The 21,659-nt window shown below is 41.8% G+C and overlaps 1 protein-coding gene across 4 annotated transcripts in view; it reads left to right on the forward strand.

Moving 5' to 3' along the window:
• Nucleotides 1-21,659, forward strand: part of MBP (myelin basic protein) — a 99,415-nt gene that overhangs the window by 55,220 nt on the left and 22,536 nt on the right. For all 4 annotated transcript variants that reach the window (XM_083624048.1, XM_083624047.1, XM_083624045.1 and 1 more), the window contains one exon: nt 17,188-17,615. In XM_083624048.1, the coding sequence (XP_083480174.1) occupies nt 17,188-17,615 (428 nt within the window). The remainder of the gene's footprint in view (nt 1-17,187; nt 17,616-21,659) is intronic.

Consider the following 21,659-nt stretch of genomic DNA (forward strand, 5'->3'; position numbering starts at 1 on the left):
AAACCAAGCAGTCAGTGTGGTTGGCTTTGAAAATGTTGGCCTCCAATGAAAACAAGGGAATGGGATCATGGAATCATCAATCCACTTTTTCTTCTATTGCAAAAAAAAAAAAAAAAGACATTTGTGAAATATCTGGAAGGTTATGCAGTATTTTCGTTGTGTGAAAAGTCTTTTGAGCAATTTCCTCCATTTTGTGTGGCATTCGGGGGGCAGAGCTGGTTTGAGCAACTTCTGTTTCATGCCTTTTCTGCCCTCATTGGCCTCCTTTGACAGGAGGTCATCCAGAGCTCAGACCAAAAGAGTCAGTAAGCACCTGCTGTCCAATCTCCTAATCTCCCTCGCAAACAAACTTTCAGAATGCCAGGTGTTAATGATCACCAGTACCACCCCCTAAAAGGGCTGTAAATACTCAGAACTCCAACATTTTATGGCTAGAGGAACAACGGAATGGACAACCCAGTACTACCGTCACAGAACATTGTTTTGGTGTAGATGGGGGAAAGTATAATCACTGTCGAAAAAACAGTGACATCTGACTGGTGCTGTGGGAAATCTGCTACAATTTCACTTTTTAAAAAAACTGAAACTATAGCACTGTAAAAGGTATATCTGGAAGGACTCCAAGACAACAGAAATGGTAGCTAGATAATACAGGAAATGGGCTTGATCCACTTTTTGTTGAGTACTTTGTTATGCCAGGAGATGTTGATGTTGATAAAGATTTGTTAGATTTTTACCCCGCATCTTCTTCCAAGGGAGTCAAAGGTGGAGATGGGAAGCCCTGGATGGTAGATATTAATTATGTATCTGTAACTGAGTTTGAAGGGTATGGAAGAGACTTTGTTGATATGTAATTCATTAAACGTTTGATGCTCCATACAGAATTAATGTCAGCTCACATCTTCGGCATTCTGTGATACCGTATTTTTCGCACCATAGGACGCACTTTTCCCCTCCTAAAAAGCAAGGGAAAATGTGTGTGCGTCCTATGGAGCGAATGCAGGGGGGAGGCAGGCGGGAAAAGCCCCCAAGAGCTGCACACAAGCTCCGTGCGCTCTTGCGGGCTTTTCCACAGGAGGGAGAAGGGACTGACTGGCCGCATCAGTCCCTTCTCCTACCTCCCAGAAAAGCCAGGAGAAGCCGCGATCTCTTTAAAGGAGTTGCGCGGCTTCTGCCAGTTTTGCGGGAGGTGGGTGAATCCCCCCACCTCCCAGTAAAGCCAGAAAAGCCCTGCGCAGCGTCTCCCGGCAAGGAGAGGCTGCACGGGGCTATGGAGTCTTTAGCCCCACGCAGCCTCTCCCGGGAGGGAGAGGCTGCGCGGGGCTAAAGGGGAAGCCAAAACAGCGAGCGGGATCCATCCCGCTTGCTGCTTTGGCTTGCTCCATAGCTGTGCGCAACCCCTCCGGAAAGGAGAGGCTGCACGGGGCTATGGAGTCTTTAGCCCCACGCAGCCTTTCCTGGCAAGGAGAGGCTGCACGGGGCTAAAGGGGAAGCCAAAACAGCGAGCGGGATCCATCCCGCTTGCTGCTTTGGCTTGCTCCATAGCTGCGCGCAACCCCTCCGGCAAGGAGAGGCTGCACGGGGCTATGGAGTCTTTAGCCCCACGCAGCCTTTCCTGGCAAGGAGAGGCTGCACGGGGCTAAAGGGGAAGGCAAAACAGCGAGCGGGATCCATCCTGCTCGCTGCCTTGGCTTGTGCCATAGCCGCGCGCAACCGCTCCGGCAGGGAGAGGTTGTGCGCAGCCTGTACGCTGCTCTTTGGGGCTGGGGGAAAAAATTTTTTCCTTGATTTCCCCCCCCCCCCTAAAAACTGGGTGCGCCCTATGGTCCGGTGCACCCTATGGTGCGAAAAATACGGTATATATGTTATAGCAGGGGTAGGCAACCTAAGGTCTGTGGGCCGGATGCGGCCCAATCACTTTCTCAATCCAGCCAATGGACCGTCCGGGAATCAGCGTGCTTTTACATAAGTAGAATGTGTCCTTTTATTTAAAATTCATCTCTGGGTTATTTGTGGGGCCTGCCTCATGTTTTTACATGAGTAGAATGTGTGTTTTTATTTAAAATGCATCTCTGGTTATTTGTTGAGCATAGGAATTCATTCATTCTTCCCCCCCCCAAAAAAAATATAGTCCAGCCCACCACATGGATGGCGGACCGGCCCATGGCTGAAAAAGGTTGCTGACTCCTGTGTTATATGCCAGTAAAGGTTGCTGACTCCTGTATATGCCAGTAAAGAGGATGGAAATTGTTTTATAAGATACAACCATAAATGAAGCTAACATTGTTTTTAACCAATGATGCAGAAGTTTATATTAGCCATTCCAACCCATTTGCCACCAAAATTGAAAGTATGTGCTACCACATCAAAAATGGTTGAGTCTGATGGCACTTAACACCAGCAAATAATAATGCTAACATTTTGTAGCTTGCCTTTCTTCCAGGAGCCATAAGATTAGTTTCACAGCACTTTTCTATAGTTGAAATGTTCTCTAGAGTGGGGAGTGTGTTCTTTTCCAAAATTACAGGTCTATTTGAGTTTATCACCTTTAGCTAGCATACCTTTTATTATTACAAATTATGTAATATTGCCGCAAGCAATATTTCAGAGACTTGCAGATCCCATAAATTACAGTCTATGGTCTACAGACATAATGCATGGTTTTGACTTGGCTACTTTGTTCGATTTTAATTCAAAGTAGCTTTTGTTTAACACAGTGAGATTTTTTTTAAAAAGTAAACATTTGTTTTATTGCTGTGGTAATTTATTTCATAACCACAGGAACTCAACACCAAGCAAAACAAACACCATAAAGGAAATCAAGGATACTGCATTAGTTGCTCCTAAAGGCCTTTCTGGAAAGCCAGGTTTTAACCTAGCGTCTGAAGACCAAAACTGGTGAGATTTTGACAGCTTTCTTGGAGAGGGCATGTCATGATGCTGGTGCCACAGGTGAGAAGACTGTGCCAAACTTCAGATGAGCCTCAGGTATTGAGTGGAGCACGTAGGTAATTAAACAGTCATTTCACAGGCCCATGATGGATTAAAGAGCCTGGAAATGAATAGGTCACTAGTATAGATCATACAAGATCAGAGTCATATGAACCAATTAGCCAAATCTAGATGACACCCATGCCATACATCTGAAGCCCCATGATACTTCTTTAAACAGTCATGGTTCCCCCAAAAGAATTCTGGGAGCTGTAGTTCATTAAGGGTGCTAAGAGGTGTTAGGAGACTCCCAGAACTACCATTGTCAAAGTGGTTTAACAATCCATCTCTTTTCATGGGGAACTCTGAGAATTGTAGCAAAATGGACATCCTGTCCTCCTTTATACCCGAAGAGGACAAACAAGTGTTCCATATAACTCCCATTGCCCCACATACCTTGGCCTGGAATCTTGACCACCTGGCAACTCCTGGGACTGAACCTGGAGTTTCCTGCAGGCAAAGCACACACTTGACCACTGAGCTTACAGCCCTGCAGTGTGACTGTTACAGGGGATAGAGAGGGCAACCATAGCAGTTCTCTTGGAATCTTGTATTCTTCATCATCCCTCAGAAGAACCACCAACTACTTACCATTGCCAAGTGGTCCATGTTGGTTCTGAGTCACTTGGAATTATATGAGTGGAAGAAAAACTCGCCAGGACCCAGTAGAGTTTAGAAAGTGTTTTCCGAGCCCTGCAACATTGGGAGCTGCCTCTTTATTACCATTTCTATAGCTTTGTTCTTGGAAAACCCACATCTTTCTTTCTGTGTGCCTTTTTTGTACGGTGCTATACTGAAGAATACTATACATATTTGAAAAGCTAACTACTTTTTTTTTTTTTTTTGCAAAAAGGTTTTGTGTTTTTTTTAATAGCAGTAACTCCCACTAACTGGTACAAAGCTTGGTACTGTGCAAGCAGTTTCTCACTCCAGAATGCTCTGACTGAAAAGCTGATATTGTGTTAAGCTCCATCGATCACTGCTGCTTTTCTATACCATGAGCCACCATTGTTCTTGGTGCTGCATTGAGTCACATCTAGGGCAAAGAATGCACTTGCAGGGGGAGGGGACGGAGAGAAGAGAAATTGGGGAAAATAACTTTCAAACTCAAGATAATTCTATTAGTAGTACAGTGGTACCTCGGGTTAAGTACTTAATTCGTTCCGGAGGTCCGTATTTAACCTGAAACTGTTCTTAACCTGAAGCACCACTTTAGCTAATGGAGCCTCCTGCTGCTGCCGCACCGCCAGAGCACAATTTCTGTTCTCATCCTGAAGCAAATTCTTAACCTGAAGCACTATTTCTGGGTTAGCGAAGTCTGTAACCTGAAGCGTGTGTAACCTGAAGCATATGTAACCTGAGGTACTACTGTACTAGTAGCAGCAGCAGCAGTATACTGCCCTTCATCCATAGATCTCAGGGCAGTTCACAGCATACAATTGCAATATACAAAACACAAAATGCTTAATAAAAATAAGAACCAGAAATCCCACAACACATTTAAAAGGGCATCAGATGTCAGTCAGCCAAAGGCCTGGTTGAAGACAAACCTTTGCACCTGACACCTAAAGGTGTCATAATGAAGGTGCCAAGCAAACCACCCCACAAGTAGAGAGCCACTGCAGAAAAGGCCCGTTCTTGTGTTGCCGGCCTCTAGACCTCTCATGGAAGTGGCACATGAAGAAGGGCTTCAGAGGATGATCTCAGGGTCCAGGTAGGTTCATACCTTCCAACGTTTCTCCAATGAAAATAGGGATGTCCCATTCCATAATGATAATTTTACTCTTTATACCCCACACATCTCACCAGGTTGCCCCAGCCACTCTGGGCAGCTCCCCACAAATATAAAAAACGTAATAAAACATTAAATATTTTTTTAAAACCACTTCCCTATACAGGATTGCCTTCAGACAGCTCGGGGGTCAGATAACTCCATACCCTCCAACATTTCTCCAGTGAAAATATGGACATCCTATGGAAAAGCGGGACATTCTGGGATCAAATCAGAAACTGGGACAGCTTCTCTAAATCAGGGACGTCCCTGGAAAATAGGGACACTTGAAGGGTCTGTAGGTTCATGTGGAGAGAGGTGGTCATTGAGGTGTTGCAGACCTGAGTCATTTAAGGCTTTATAGGCCAAAACCAGCCCTTTGAATTGGGCCTGGAAGCTAATTGGCAGCCAGTGCAGTTGGGCCAGGATCAGTGTAATATACTCAAACCATCTTGCTCTGGAGAGCAACCTGGCCACCAGATTCTGCACCAGCTGAAGTTTCCAAATTGTCTTCAGAAGCAGCCCTACATAAAGCATGTTGCAGTAATCTAATCCAGAGGTTACCAGAGCATAGACAGCAGTAGTTAGGCTGGTCCTGTCTAGATATAGTTGCAGCTCGGCCACAAGCCAGAGCTGATGGAAGGCACTCTGCACCACTGAAGCCACCTAAGCCTCAAGTGGCAGCAAAGGATTCAGAAGTACCTTCAAGCTGCATATTGGAAAATCCTATACCAGCTAAGCAATATGTAGAGGTTCGACAAGCTTAAATGATATTTATTGTTTATAGAAAGAACTTGAAGGACACTTTCTGACGGTGAAATCAATGTGAACTAAGTTGCCCCAATTGAGTCTGACTCCAGCCCACTGTGTTTGGAGCCTGGAGACCTAAGTTCACATTCCGGCTCAGTTGCTATGGTCCACAGTTGGTTCTGAACCTAGAACCATGGGGATGTCAAATTCGTAGCCTGGCCCTAAGCAATTGTCCATGAAGATAACTCTCAGAGGGAGCTTAGTGCTTATTATCAGATGCACGGAAAATACAAAGAGAGATTTTGCTTAACTGAGCTTCGATGCAGCAGATGAGATTAGGTTTTTGCAAAGCACATTCGCGGAACAACAAAAAATGCTTTTGGACTTGGGGGAGTTAATCAGTACACAATATGAGCAAAATATAGGTCAAGTGGCAGTGTGGGTGAGCCAGGATCACCGTAGCTCTGTGATAGAGAACATGCAGATTCAACCCCTGGCATTTCCAGTTAAGAAAGACCCCTGTCCCAAACCCGGGACAGCTATTGTCAGTCAGTGAGTAGACAATACTGAAAAAGATGTATCAGCCATTTGGCCCTGTTTGATGTATTACAGTATTTTAATATTTTTTTGGAAGCTGCCCAGAGTGGCTGGGGAGGCCCAGCCAGATGGGCAGGGTATAAATAATAAATTATTATTATTATTACTATCAGTTAACTTTCTATGTTCATTGGATTGTTGGATGAGGGAGTGCTCCAGATGAACTAAGATCAGAAAAGGCCAAAGGGTGGTTTCTGTGAACAGAAGGAAAACTTGGAAAAGGGATGAGTAGAGAGGAGAGGCTCATGCAGCCATTAGCCATATAGATAAGGGAAGCTGAAGATCACAATACTTGACTGAAAGTTTAAACTGTGGGAAGGTTTAAATTATCATCATTGGGATCATTGCATTTTCTAAATGAAGAGGACTGTTAGTAGTTTGATCCCTTTATAAATGTTAACTTTTCTGGCAAAAGCAAACTGTGCCCCTCCTCCCCCCTGCCTGTGTGGGCCTACTTGATTATGCAGTGTGCAAACAAAGGCATTTTGAAAAGCTCGCAGAAGCTCAGTGCAAATCTTCTTGCTCTTCCCCCTACACAATAGTCAATAGGACCCAGAAGGGACTATGCGCTCTGGTGCTGTGCTCCTCGCAGTCCTGCCTAAAGGGGTATTTGGGGACATGCTGGAGTGCATAATAGGATCTCTGCAAGGGCCTTCCAGAGCAGATTTCATCCCAGTCAGTTTGATCCTTAGCACAAACTAATTTTACTCAGGCTAGAAGACACAGTTAAGGAAATTTGCTATAATGCATGTAACAAGCTTGCTGTTAGAAACAAAAAACAAAACAAAACCCTTTCTTCTGATATGACTTAACGCAGAACACATATTTGCATGCCCTTGTTGAAGAGGAACATTTTCCTTTGAACTCTAGTTTTCTAAATTTCCTCCAGCTATAGATACTGTACTATTGGATGTGCTTTGGAGTAAGTGATGTGTTTGTGGGTTTGGCCCAACACGCTTGACCAGTTTCCCATATGAACTGAGCATGTGCCTAGAAATATACTCCAGAATATTCTTTGTTTAATAGGGGTTCCATGGAAGATTTTCAGGGTGCATTAAGCAGCCAAGTGTTCCTTGAAAGCACAATGTCTGAAAACCACTAATCTATAGAAACCATTGGCCATAAGAAACTCACCTCTCCTTCTGCTCTAGTCATCACAATAATATAGAAAATGAGGTGAAATGTGTTTCTTCAGTGTTCATGTAAAATTGTAAAATGCCTTTAAAATGAAGTTTTACAAAACTGCATTTTGAATCATGGATGATCTATGATTGGTACCTTTGATAATGTAATTTGGTTTCTAGCTTATCCTTTCCTAATAATTTGGGGCATATACAATAAGACTAGAATCATTCCACCACTGTGAAATCCTGGTTGCATGACAGGCTGAATATTTTTTAAATGCACACTTTTCCAGAAACTGTTCATTCTCAACACTGATGAACGTCTGGGGAAAGAGTGTTCCACAGTTGTGGGCAATCACTAAAAAAGCCAGCCTCTCTCTCTGTTTTGCAGAGTTCCATAAATTATGCATAATCTGCAAAAGTTCCCTTTTCCATATTTTTGGGGACCACAGAACTCAAAGCAATGGAAATGATTAACACTGTGTGGTTTACTGAATTGTGAGGTGTTTTGTTAAATGCTCCCCCATATTTAGCCTAATGGAGACAGTCCCTCATTTGACTTTGCTGTTGCCAGTAGCTTTCATAAAAGGTATGGTCACACTCCACCCAATCTCTGAGCAGTGCAAGATTCTAGGGATACCAGCATCTGTGTTTCTTTTTGGGCACAGTGGAGTCTGTGGTGTCTTTATGATATATGGTTTATCTTCACATATATGCAACCTGAACCTATGATGAAGGGGTTCACAGCATTACTCCCCAAGAGGTTTCTGTTCCTTTCTGGACTACAGCCCTGCAGCCTAACAGCAAAAAGCCATTTCACTCTGACCCGTAACTTCCTCCTGTCAGCTTTCATCACATTGTTTCTCCTAAGTTTTTATGGCCTCTGCTTTTTCTAACACCAGCCAAAGCCCCACTCCTTTGATGTGCTCATGGATCATTATCCCCAGGCCATTACATCAAAGGAAAACAGTCAGACTCCATTACTTTTTACACTTGTCTTATAGTTGTTGATTCCACAGGATTAGGGATGTGTGGCACACAGCTTAGCACACAGAGTCTGACTTAATGAGCCTTCTCACATGGTAATTTCAGAGAACTAACAGCCTCTAACACACATCTTAAGACAAATAAGTCTGACATCCCATTTTAACATACGAGTTCTAATTAAGCCCCAACATATACCAAACACAGGCTTTTTTAGCACCCTTTTAGAGTATGTTAAAGTGAATGGCTTTTAAACTTTTCATTTGTATTCCTTTAGAACCTATGTTCTGAAACACAGTGGCACAGTTCAGATGTGAAATTCTTGGGCTGATAAGTCATGGTTCATTGACCCACAGATGAACCATGTTCCTGCATCTCTGCCTTCTCACTCAATTCTTTATCTTTTCCCTTAACACACTTCGATTCAGTGCTTCTGTAGGGATGCGGGTGGCGCTGTGATCTAAACCACTGAGCCTCTTGGGCTTGCCAATCAGAAGGTCAGCAGTTCGAATCCCCGCGACTGGGTGAACTTCCATTGCTCTGTTCCAGCTCCTGCCAACCTAGCAGTTTGAAAGCACGCCAGTGCAAGTAGATAAATAGGAATCACTGCGGTGGGAAGGTAAACAGCGTTTCTGTGCACTCTGGTTTCCATCACAGTGTCCATTGCGCCAGAAGCGGTTTAGTCATGCTGGCCACATGACCCGGAAAACTGTTTGGACAAACGCCGGCTCCCTTGGCCTGAAAGTGAGATGAGTGCCGCAACCCCATAGTTGCCTTTGACTGGACTTAACTGTCCAGGGGCCCTTTACCTTTACTTTACCTTTTCAGTGCTTCTGTCCAGGATCAGATCCTGGTTTCATAACCTAGTTTGGCAGCAGTAATTAAACTGCAGTTTTCTGGTCAGGATGTCATAGGAAACGAAGATTTAATCTGCTGGGACAGCAGTACCAAAGCTAGGCATATTTCCAAATCAGCCCCACTCTAAAATGTTGGATCTGTCAGTCTTTGCTCCTGCTATACTTCTGGATCAGAGGATAGTATCACTTGCTATTTCCTCACATATTTGAAGAGAATGGAAAGAGGAACCTAACAATGTAATGGCCAAAACTTTAATGGCTGCTTTGATCTTGTTGGTAACAACTCCCAGAGTATGAAGAAAAATGAATATACAGGTAAGGTTAAAAAAGATAGAAATGTGTCACTTTTGATGACAGGAATGGATTTTCTACAGGGAAATGTTTTTACATTTCAAAATTAATTAACTGCACCAAACAACTCTCTTCTCCACAACTTTTTTTTGCACACAGTGGCTGTTTCAATCTAATATTGAAGAATTGGGGTTTCTTTTAGAGAGCAACAAAACACTTTGAAATAGAATGGAATCAAACAGCCCTTAATCTCAAAAACTCCATTTCCATCACCAATATGATCATGACGGCGATTGTTATTACAATTTTTCCTTTTCTGGAAACCATTCAAAGACAATACTTTCGACAATATATAATTACATTATATAAAATGCTAAAGTTGCCACAATAAAACATGCTTGAAAGCTGCAGTCATAAAAAGTCCTAAGAACAGGAGGTAATTAAATGTTTCAAGATCCCAGCCGATCTACAGGGAGAAAGTACTTTTGGAGGCAGTGCCAAAAAGTTCCTATCTCTTTTTTACTACAAATGCCTTGGTACTTGAATCAGAGAAAAGATGCAGGAAACAATGTGTTAGCCAGGAGTGAGCATGGACCAATGGTACCAAATAGTATGGGAAACAGCCCATGGAAAAATTAACCAACTGAAACTGACACGGGGAGAAATAGAAGAAGACACCCTCACCCTGGTATGGCTCCCCTTTATCACATACACAGCCCAACAAGACAATGACAAAAATCCACCAACAGCATACAAATCAATATGGCTAACCTGATCCAAAACACCCACCCACCCCACTCACACATGAAAACAAAGACCACCGCAGCCAACCACAAATGAACAACCACATCCTAGGCCAACCCCACCCCAACCTCTCTCATCACCAAAGGAACACAAGTGAACAGCAAAGAACCTGCACAAGCAATGCTGACACCAAACCCTACATATAGTAAGTAAAATAGAAACATCGCCACCCGACCCCACCCATCTTTCCGCCCTCTCCACCTATTTCCCCCTTTCTTCCTAATGTCTCAACAAATGAAACTGATTTGTAAAAATGTTACATGGGGGAAAAAAATATGAGACACACACTTTTGTGAATCAAGAAAATCTTTAATAAAAAAAACAAACAATGTGTTAGCCACTCCATAGCTATGGTTTTCACAGATAAAAAACATAAAACCCATCAAATAAAGTGAATAAAGATTTGTTTGTTTGTTTACTTACATCTAAATAATGTATTTAGGTTAGGTATCAACATTGATTTATTGAATCACAGCTGGAATGTGCCTGCAGTAGTAAAACAGCACAGATGCACTTGCCTATGTTGGGCAAGGTGCTCAGTATTTGAACTGGTGGTGGCCAAACAAGAGGAAATAAAAGAAGTAAATCCATTGTTGGCTTCACATGTCCTCCTATAGACCAGGAATGGGGAACCTGTGGCCCACCAGATGTTTTTGGACTACAGCTCCCGTCATCCCTGATCATTGGTCAGGCTGGCTGGAAGTGATGAGAGATACATATGGGAGAACAGCATACGAAAAAATAAAGGTTAGACACCTTAGAGCCCTGGAAGCCATGATCCTCACTTGAGATCAGCAAATGGGAAAATAATTATTATTATTATTATTATTATTATTATTATTATTATTATTATTCCCATCTGACTGGGTTACCCAAACCACAATAATTAAAAACACAATAAAACATCAATCATTAAAAACTTCTCTGAACATGTCTTGTAAAAGTCAAATAGTCTTTCCACTTGCCATCACTTCAATTAGCACTGAAAATAGCATGACATTTGAGATCTGTTGCTAAGATAAGTCTTTTCTCTTCTTTTTTTCTTTAAGCTTATTACAGGGAAATAGCATGCCCACTGCATATCTCCAGCACATAATTTCTCTATAAACTTGCATAAAGCATAAGCAGCGAGTTCATTATTATACTGTGGACATCCATCTTAAAGAAGTTGATTTCCTCTCTGCAAGCCACTTTTGTTCCACATAAGGCTGCCAACCCAAAGTTATCATAGGTGTTCATTAATAGATTTATGACATGGAAGACAGCTAAGCATTCCTTTCCTGAAGCAACTCTTAACAGTCTGTAGAATGAATGCTTATATATCTTCATTTGAACAATTCACTTTCAGTAAAATAGGAGGCAAACTTCCACGGGGGGGGGGGGGAAGGACCCAGGGGGAGGGGGAATATTACATTTTCATCATGCCACATTTTGTACTCTCTGTTGTGTGAGATGCTTATAGCTAAACAAAAACTATGTTCTAAACACACAAAGGATGGTTTCTGCTTGAAACGTGTGGGTGCCTTGACAGAATTTATTTGTTGAGAAAGCTTTAGGGTTTTATTTTATTTCTTGGGTCTCTGCGGGGTTGTCTGGATGTGTGCCACATGCTTTTCATAGATTCCAAATTTCTGCCATAGCAAATCCCACTGGCTGCAACCACAGGCTTTTGTTTCCTGCTCCTTCTCCCCCATGACCCTCAGTAATCTGAATCTATGCCAGACGTACTTAGAAAACAAGGAGGATGTGCTGCAAACTAGGCCCACACTACCAAATTCCACTTGAGAGCCATTGTTCTACTTCATCTTGACAAATCAGCTTGTGCCCCAGTGTGTGAAAATACATAATAAAAATTGAAGTAACTTTTAGACCATTATCAACTAATTAAAAATATATATAATATTTTAAATGTAAAATAAACAGGTGTTAAGTTCACAGACTACATTCCAGAAAAAGTGTGTATCATTTAATTACATTTTTATGTTTCTTTGGTAAAGATGCTTATGTATTCAAGGAAGTCACAAAGCATGTCAAAACTTGCTTTTGCTGTATCAACATGATGGTGATTTTATTTATTTTATTTTTCAGTTTATAGCCCACCCTTCCTCACAAAGAAGCCCAGGGTGTCAAATCTGGACTCTCATTTTTCCAAACTAGTGATGGAGCAAATTCCATCATTTGGGTTCCAACTTTGGAAAATCAGTTGGTTTACCAAGCACAATTCCTTTCAAGCCACATCTGACCCTACCTCATCTCCAACTACGAAACCTCATCTTTCCCCCAGAACTTTCCCTCATGAGCTTATGAATCCTCACTCAACCAACTACTACCTCCCTCCCTCCAGACCCCTTCCTCACCACTCATCCACTTACTGGCTCTATGTGGGATGGGGAAAGGAGGTGGGGGTTCTCTCTGGCCTGCCCCTTCCTAGGGCCAGGCACAGAAAATCTGGTAAATAGGAGCTTCCAAGTGCTCCTGCAATCTAGCTTTAGCCATAGCAGCATGCCATGAGTCAGAGGAAAAGTGGGACCTTTCTCTATTCCACTGCCAGAGAACCAGGAACGGCAATTAAGTGGGTAGGTGGGCGTTTGGAAGCTGGTTGGGTGAAAAGTAGGGAGTGACTGACTTCTCCCTCTCAGATGAAAAATTGAGTTTGAGGAAATTGGTGGTGGTGTTTGAGGTAAGCTTCATGAGCCACCAATTCCTGAGCTAAGAGTTTTGGCAACTTCATCACTATTGTGCTCCGTATAGCTAATGCAAACAGACACTGACCACTTACTTCACAACTGTACAAAGGTTGGGTACAGATTCAACCTTGCATTTCTCCATCTACTGCATCTTCAATCTGTCTTCATGGGAATGTTCAGGTTTGATTGTCATGGACAGCCGCCCTTACAAGACATTTTTTTCCCCACTTGGGTTACTGGCAAGGCTTTGGGGTCAATTCTGGGGTCAATCTGCACCATTTGGTTCTACATGACTTTTAGAACACTCTGGCAAGAGACACGTCACAGGATATTTCAGCACATCTTCAGGTTTCATGAAGTAAAAAATTGTTCTGCATAACCAAAGATACTTTGCATTGTACATAGAAGCCCCTGAAATTCTATGACATTCCACAAGTATTCTCCATGACTTTGAAGTGTTTTGTTTTTTTGGCTTTTAGTACCCGTTTAATAGAATCATACTTCATCTTTGAGCCACAGAGAACAAAGTGTACTGCTCTAAAATTCCAGCACTGCAAATCCCACAGGTTTCACAGATAAAATTGCACTAACCATTTCTTCAGAGGAATTCATTCAAAGCATGATAAAATTATGTTGAACTTTTGCACTGAAGTGTATTTAACTCAGGAGATTGGAAGAGCCTTAATAACAAAAGGAAAGTAAGAGATAACAGTTAAGAGCAGGTACTCACGGTGTCCCTACGAATCAAACTGTGTGTAATTAACTTGAACAGGGTATATGAACAGAATGGTTTTCTTATTCTGAAATAATGAGTCAGACAAAGCTCACTCAGATGCAGTGATCAGGACTACTTCAAAGACCAAGAATTGGAGACAAAAGCAGTGGCTCATTGCGTTTTAATATCTGGCAATTTTAATACATATGGTTTCAGTTCTGAAATTATTCTAGCAATGTTGGATGGAACAGAAAAAAAACTTAAACTACATTTAGAAAATGGTGCATCAATCATATTTGTGAGGGTTTTTTAAATTATCAAGCCTGGCATTAGGATGTCCCAAAATTATGCCTCATGCCCCTTCCAACAGAAGAATAGGCACATTAATAAATTTATCGTATATAATGTATGGACAAAGAGCAGAAATTACTCATATATATTTGCATGGGTTAGTACACAGAAACACACATACAACCTTGCCCAGTCATATAGCCAGGAATAATTGTTAAATAATTCTAGTATTCTGCATACCAGCAACCTATGGCCTAAACAGAAGCTCTGTAAAGGGACTGCACTTTTATTAAGACATTTGCTTTTAAACATGATGCTGACATAGTAAATGTTTTTTGGGGTGCCCAGAATCTTACCTAGACTGGAACCAAGTTGGTCCCCATGCTACTACGTTATTGTGGTGGCCATTGAGTGGAAATGTATTGGCAGGCCTGAGGCCTTGTGTTGCCAACCTCTCATCAATCTGGCTGGTCAGAATCTATTCCTTTTTAGTTTATCATTTTATCTCTGCTACTCTGCAAGTGCAGGTAAGTACACCTATAGTTGTGCTGTACCTTTTAAAATGGTGACACTCCACTGTAGGGAGCAGGAGAATAAAAGCTTTCAATACATATTATCCTTACTAAAGAAAGGCATAAGATGTTCTAGCTAGTATTGGGAGAAGCTCCTTTTGTGGCACAAATGCTTTCCTTTGTTGGCCAGAAATAAATGCATTCACTGACACAAAGCACAACTGTTGTAAAAATATTAGCATGCAGATGCTCTGGTGTTTTGTTAATGCATTTAATTAAAAACAATAGCTTCATTGTTCTGTCCGTTCCCCCCACCACCCTGGAATGAATGTGTATTATGGCATAGAATCTTGCCAGTGTTGATGAATAAAATTCCTTATATTGTGTTGGTTGCTCACAGGGTCTTTATGCAGGAATTAATATCTGATTTAATTCCAATCTCAAAAAGTCTTGGGACAGCAACATTTTCACAGAATTGCAAGGGATTGACCTCTTTACATCTACACAGTCAGCGACAAAGTTGCTAAAGTCCAGACAAGCGACAGAAATGTTGCTACTAAACACAGCCCTTTTCCGTTTTTAATTACATTCATTGGTTTCTTTGGAAACTGTTATCCCTGTCACTGAGGCCAAGCAGGTATGACTGAGCTCAGACCCTGCTGACGGTCTAAACAAGTGGGGGGGGGGAGGACATGCATTCAAATGCAAAAGTACTCAAATTCCCCCCTCCCTTAAGGAAAAGAAAAAGTTGGTTGCAAATTTTTAAAAAGCTGCAGTTTCAGGAAAAGCAATAGTGCGTGCATATGTGTCAATGGCAACAAAATATGAACGCAAGGGTTGCGACAGGGATTACCAGAAGTGATGAGATGCTGTTGGAATCTCTGGCAGTCTGCTAGCAGCAAGGCATAATCCCCAACAGAAAATGTGACAGAGAGATCAGAAAGCTGTTCTGTTTGCTTCATCCAGCCCAGCTTTCCTCTCAGTTCCTCCACCTTCTGCCTCTTCCTTCTGCATCAGTTTTAAAACACTGTCTGCCACAGTGGCTCTCTATCTCTGCTCCAGTTCTGCCAGAGCACATGTCCTGGCCTTGGAACATTCTTCCTGGCACGGAGCACCTGTCACCAACAGTAGCAGTATTCTGAGACTGGCAGAGGGCCTTGAAATTCTTTATACTTTGGGCTCATAAGAAGAACCTTGCTGGATCCAGACAAAGGCCTGTCTAGTGCGGCTTTCAACCAGATGCCTAGGGGAAGCTTTCAAGCAGGACATGAGTGCAACAGCCCTCTCCCACTGCTGTCCTCTGATTCTGGATCCTCTGGTTGTAGTAGGGATCAATGGGTTTATTGAATCCCCTTTCAAAACAGTCCAAGTTGGTGGCCATCACTGCATCTTAGGGGAGCATAAACCATGCATGGCGGGAAGGAGTGTGGTGTACCATTTGTCATGAATCACCCACCATTCATTTTCATTGGATGACCCTGGATTCTAGTATTGTGGAATTCCCCCTTTTTCCCCTAAACAAAAAGCCCCAAACTTTTTAAGTTCCTCATTGTTACGCTTGCTCTTTTCTGCACCAGTGGTGATATGATTGCTTGTGCAAAACACGTGTCAATTCCAGACAGGTCATATGAGGACTGAGTACCACTTTTTTGTACATGTGTGAACAATCGTTTTCCCCCACAAAATCTGTGGTTCTCCTGAGCCTGCTGATAACACCAATAGCGTCATGTTGTCTACATAGGTCTGGCACTTGGAAAATTGAGAATCATTGTTAGCATTTACAATAATGGTGGTGAATCTCTTTTTCCTCTGAGTAAACTGTTATGCCAGAGTACATTTGCTAATAAGACTCACCCCCAAATGAAATCTGTCCATGTAATTATTTCTCATCATTGCAAGTTAGGATGGATAGTGAAGATGCATATTTGCTTATTTAAAATGTTACTTAATGTCTATCATCAGAAGACTCTAGGGTCTGTACAAATGTTCGAATAACCAGATATAAATACAGTTTTAAAGCAACAGGTAAGTATAATATATGACAAAAAGCAAAACTTAAAATAAAAATCACCTCACCTGGAAAAAAACCTGCAACCTAAAATGCCAGGGCAAATAGCAGATTGCAGTGTCAGTACCAGTGAGGGTATTCCAAAGTCAGGGTGCCACCACATAAAAGGCCCTGTGAACACTTAGTATATTTCTACTAAAGAGGGTATTTGAAGCAGGATCTCTCCAGAGGATCTTAATACCTGGGCAGCCTGGTATGCAAAGAGGGGGTCCTTCAGGTATTTGGGTCCTAAGCCATTTGGGACTTTAAAGCACCAGCGCCATAAATAGGACTCAGAAATGACTAGTCAGCCAGTGTAGATTTTCCCAGATACTTTTCCAGGATTATCATGGTCCAGAACCTAACAGAGCTGTTTAGAGGATACATTTACACTTATGCTTGCCTAGCCTAGATGTTAGGTTATCAGTCATTACAAATTTGTTCTGATACTCTCCTGCAAAAACAGGGAAAGCAAAAGGGTGCTCTGTCTTGTTAACAACTAAAGACCTTTGCCTTTCTTCCAAATACAGGTTTCAGTAAATAAAATAGGCATGCACCAGCCTGACAACTCTTCTTTCCTGCTATATTCTGATAAAAATTAATATATCTGTACTGGAGCTGGTAGAAGGCAGTTCTGTTGCAACTGCACATAATCTATGGACTTTGTGTGAAGCAGCAAACCCAAGGCAAGGGGAAGAAAGCTGCATTGTTCCAGCTCTCTGTTTTTCAGAGGCCTGCATTCATATCTCATCCTTGTTGTTTGCAGGAGAGGCAGATGTGAACCAGAACAATGGGACCTCCTCTAAGAGCACAGCGGTGACAGACTCCAAGGGCGCAGCAGACCCAAAGAATGCCTGGAAGGAGGCCAACCCAGCTGACACGACTGGTCGTCCCCATTTGGTCCGCCTCTTTTCCCGAGATGCCCCAGGGAGAGAAGACAACACCTTCAAAGACCGGCCCTCTGAATCAGATGAGCTACAGACCATTCAGGAAGACAGTGCAGCAGCTTCTGAGAACTCGGATTTGATGGCTTCACAGAAACGCTCCTCTTTCCGGCATGGATCCAAACTTGCAACTGCAAGTACAATAGACCATGCTAGACATGGATCCCCCAGAAGATACAGGGAACCGGGTCTACTTGACTCACTGGGCAGATTCTTTGGAGGTGACAAACATTATCCCCGGAGGGGCAAGGTGAGCTCAGAGGAAAGGAGAACAGAATAGCTGCAATGAAGTCAAGAATTGTAAAAGGATGGGTGGGAGGAAACTCAAGAGAACGCAATAACCTCCGTAGAGCAACAGTTGACTTAGCCTTCAGAATTGTGTTTATCCATTTCTAATGTGATAATTGGCTGTTATGACAATTTTAGAAATAATGCATTAGAGAATGTTACTACAGACAGTCCCCTTTTAAATTGACCTGAACTTCTAATTACCCCTAATCCTCTTCTAACCTAATGCTGGGATTATTTTACATCAGGATGTGATGCTCTGAGGCTCCCTTGGGGAGATTTGTTGTTAGCTGGTTGTAAGTAGTACCTATGGTGGGAAAAGGCTTGGTGTTCTTTTGAATTTTTTCCTCCCCATCAGTGATATTTTCCTTGCAATGTTTCTCAAAATCTGACTGGAAAGGAGTCACAGAAAGACAATTGTTTACAGCAACTCTGTGATAGCTTTATAGACACTGACTTTAGTTTAACGTCTGTTGGCTTCATGTCTGTTTATGACTCTTGATGGCATTTGTAACCCCAGGCTGTGTCGTGAGACTAACACGAAGCTTTGTGAAACCAGGGGACAGCTCGCCAACCCTAATGCCTTTTGTTTCTTTTCTGATGAGAGAAACAAAACAGAACGCGGGGATTGTGACAAGATCAGACCACATCTGTATTAACTTGTGCTTTTTCATGGATGAATGTTTGAAGGTTCGCAGTGCAAATCTGTGCATGTCTAGGCAAATGTGTATAGAAGTGCTGCCTTAATAAAGGAAAATACTTTTCAGCTAGTTTGGGGGATGTCAGTAGCAAAAGCACTGCCAATGCACACATATAATTGTGTACTGTTCAACAGATGAGAAGTGGAATGAAGCAGGAGAATGGTACACACATTTGAAGAGGGGAAACCAGTTCCTTCACTGCTGTTAATGTATCATTGCAGTGTTTGCTAAACCATTTGGCTACTGGCTGTTATATTTTGTATTTTTATAGCTAACATTTTTGATCTGGCAAATGCTTTTGAAGAGTTAAAAACTTCTCTGGGTGTAAGGGACAGAGGGTCAGTGGTAGAGCTTTGCATTTAGAAGATCTCTGGTTCAATCCTCAGCATCTCCAAGGTATGGCTAGGAAAGACCTCTGCAGAGCTGGTGCCAACCACCTTATGTAGACATTATTGAGCCAGAGAGACCATTGACCTGACTGGGTATAAGGTAGCTTCACCTGCTGCTGCAAGAGAAGTCATTGTTATTAAGTGCTGATGTCCTTTCTCTCTTCCATCCACCCTGAGGCAAAGTTCACACTTGATTTTGCTCTGCCTATAATGAAAGGTGTCTTTTTACATTCTCAAGCACTTGCCCACTGACTCTAGGTTTTTTTCCCCTTTCATTTCAGAATATTTTAATAAAACTTTTTTTAAAAACCCATTGCAGTGCACCTAGTTCTTAAATGCTTTAGCAGTGATCAGAGACCATGAGGCAGATCAAAAAATGAGCTTCTTGGTTGGTAGTAGTCACTGATACTGGTAGTTGGGCTAGTAGATGGTCCAAAAGGTGAGACATTCCATACTCTCTTTTCAAATTAAAGTATTGATTTGCTTCACTCTCCAGTCCTGGGCAAGTCACTTAACAGAAAGTTGGCAGCAATTGTAAAAATAGCCAAGCAAGTATAGTTGGCTTCAGTTCAGTTTAGATCAATTTCTAAGGGAGTTTGCATCATGACAGTATTGCCCTTGATGACCAACTAGCTCAAATCTGGCTCAAACTGAAATTGAAATGTTGTGTTGTCACAAAACTGACAGGTATAGCACGAAGACACTATTTCTCATAGATTAGGAGATCACTAAGGGATGAACCCGCACCTACAATAAGCAGTCACTACATGTTCTGAAATGTAAGTGATTCAAAAGTATTCATTTCAAGCATTTGGTGATAAGTGATTTACATCTGGTTCAGACTGTGGATATTTCTGTATTTAGCTATAATTGTGAAATCTATTTGTCTGTTAGGAGTGGAGTTGCATATAGATAGACACTCTCATGTGAAAAATCATCTTTTGTATTGTTGATCCTAGCACACTGCTGTAGATTTTCACTGCCACAATTGGTACATTTATATTTGCATAACTCATAGTCCAGTGCCTACGGAACAAAACTAAAAGGTCATGAATTATTCCAAATGCTATTTAGCTGCAACAGAACAACTGCTTTTTAAATGTTGACTTGCATATATCTTGGCCAGTCAGTGAAGAACTGGCTGTGCCATTGTGTGACAACATTGTGCTCTCAGAAATAATAATGCTGGTAATGAACAATATCTCCTGGGAATTCATTTCAGGAGACTTTCAATGCTGGAAGTTAACTCAGCAAGTGCCACAAATATTTGTTAATACTAGCCGTGCATGTGTGTTTTTAAGGAAAGCATAAAGTTACTAGTGTCATTCAATCGTCTTGAATAGTATGGGTTTCAGATAAGAATTGTTACTTCATTATTATGTCAAAGTTGCTGGAAATGTAGGTATATGTTTTTCCTCCCTGTATTTAAAAACATAATGATTGCTAATTATTGTGTGTAATAGTAAAACAAACACTGATGCACTTTGAAAGTGTCCAGAAAAAGGTTTTTTTAAAAAAAAATTTAAAAAAGCTGAGGCAGACACAGAAACTAAACCCTGCAAATATACTTCATCACACACTCAAAGAGTATCTTTGCCAGAGACAGGAATTATCACCAACTGAATGTAGCTGCTGATAACCCTGCCTTTGAGTGTGCACCAAACCAACATGGTAAACATGCAACAGTGTAGAACTTAGGTACATGGAAAGGGATATAAAGATGCAGGGTAAGGAGATAATGGAAAAGGTCTTTTTCCAGACTTAGAGGATATGCTCCCTAGGGTCCATTGGTAAGGATTCCCAAAGCTCCAACTAATTATGTAACAGGAGCTGGGGTAATGGTCAGGGCATTGTTCCAGCCTCCTTTCCCTGTCCTGCAGTGCTGGTTCGTATATCTGATCTGCCCACACTCGTGTCGGAATGCAGCAAACACAAACATCTTTTTGTCCAGAAAAAGCACTGACATTCAGGCAGAGAGCATGGTGAATTCCTTGTGGAGGCATATTCTTTTCTTATTAACATCCATGGGTGAAGAATACATGCGTGAATAACGCTCCCCTTTGTTTAAAGAGAGGAGGAGGAAGGGGAAAATAGAAGAATGCCTGTCTTGTTTTCGCCTCCCCTGCCTACCCTCTCAAAAGACAGGTTCTCCATTGCTCTGGTATTTGTGATACATCAGGAAAGGGTGGGAGAAAAATAAAATGTACCAATGTGAATGTATGGATATATTGTCTCTCCTTTGTGGCAGAAAACATGCCACCTGTGTTCCCATGGTTAGTACCCATGCGCCATCTATCTATCTGTATGTGCAAGTTGGTGGGTTCATGTGCAATGCACACATACGTATACAGAAATGAATTGTGAACAGATCTTGATTAAATTATTCTCCTTTAGAATTAGGCAAAACTTGACATTTAACTTCAAGTGAGTCTCTCTGGTGGTACTTCTCTTGGTACAAGTCAAGTAGTTGCAGCATTAAAAACAAACTTAAGGGATGTTTTCCAGCACTGTTATATGTAAGCTAATTAAAAGCCTATCTGTTTTCAAACATAACAATCTGTACTCTGAAATATTACAGTTTTCAGAACTGCAAAACCCAATATATATTAGGAAAAAATCCATTAGATCTAGTGCCAAAGTAAATTTACCAGCCAGTTAAGTATTTTCCAGGTTTAGGGTCACAATTAGTACACATTGTGGTAGAACATGCTTAAATACCTACTCAACAGATGCATTAGGCAGTTATGCCTAAATTGTATCTAGTTTGTTCCAATTCCCTCATCAGACTGAGAATGTTTTTTAATTTGTAATTACATCTTCAAGCTATTGCATATTATTTCCAGCTATAGCACCTGTTCTTCCCTTCACGGTTCCTACTTTCTGATGTTTCCTTACCAAGTACTAACTAGCCATAAA

Source organism: Podarcis filfolensis, assembly GCF_964270895.1.
Source record: "Podarcis filfolensis genome assembly, chromosome: 7".
Taxonomy (NCBI): Eukaryota; Metazoa; Chordata; class Lepidosauria; order Squamata; family Lacertidae; genus Podarcis; species Podarcis filfolensis.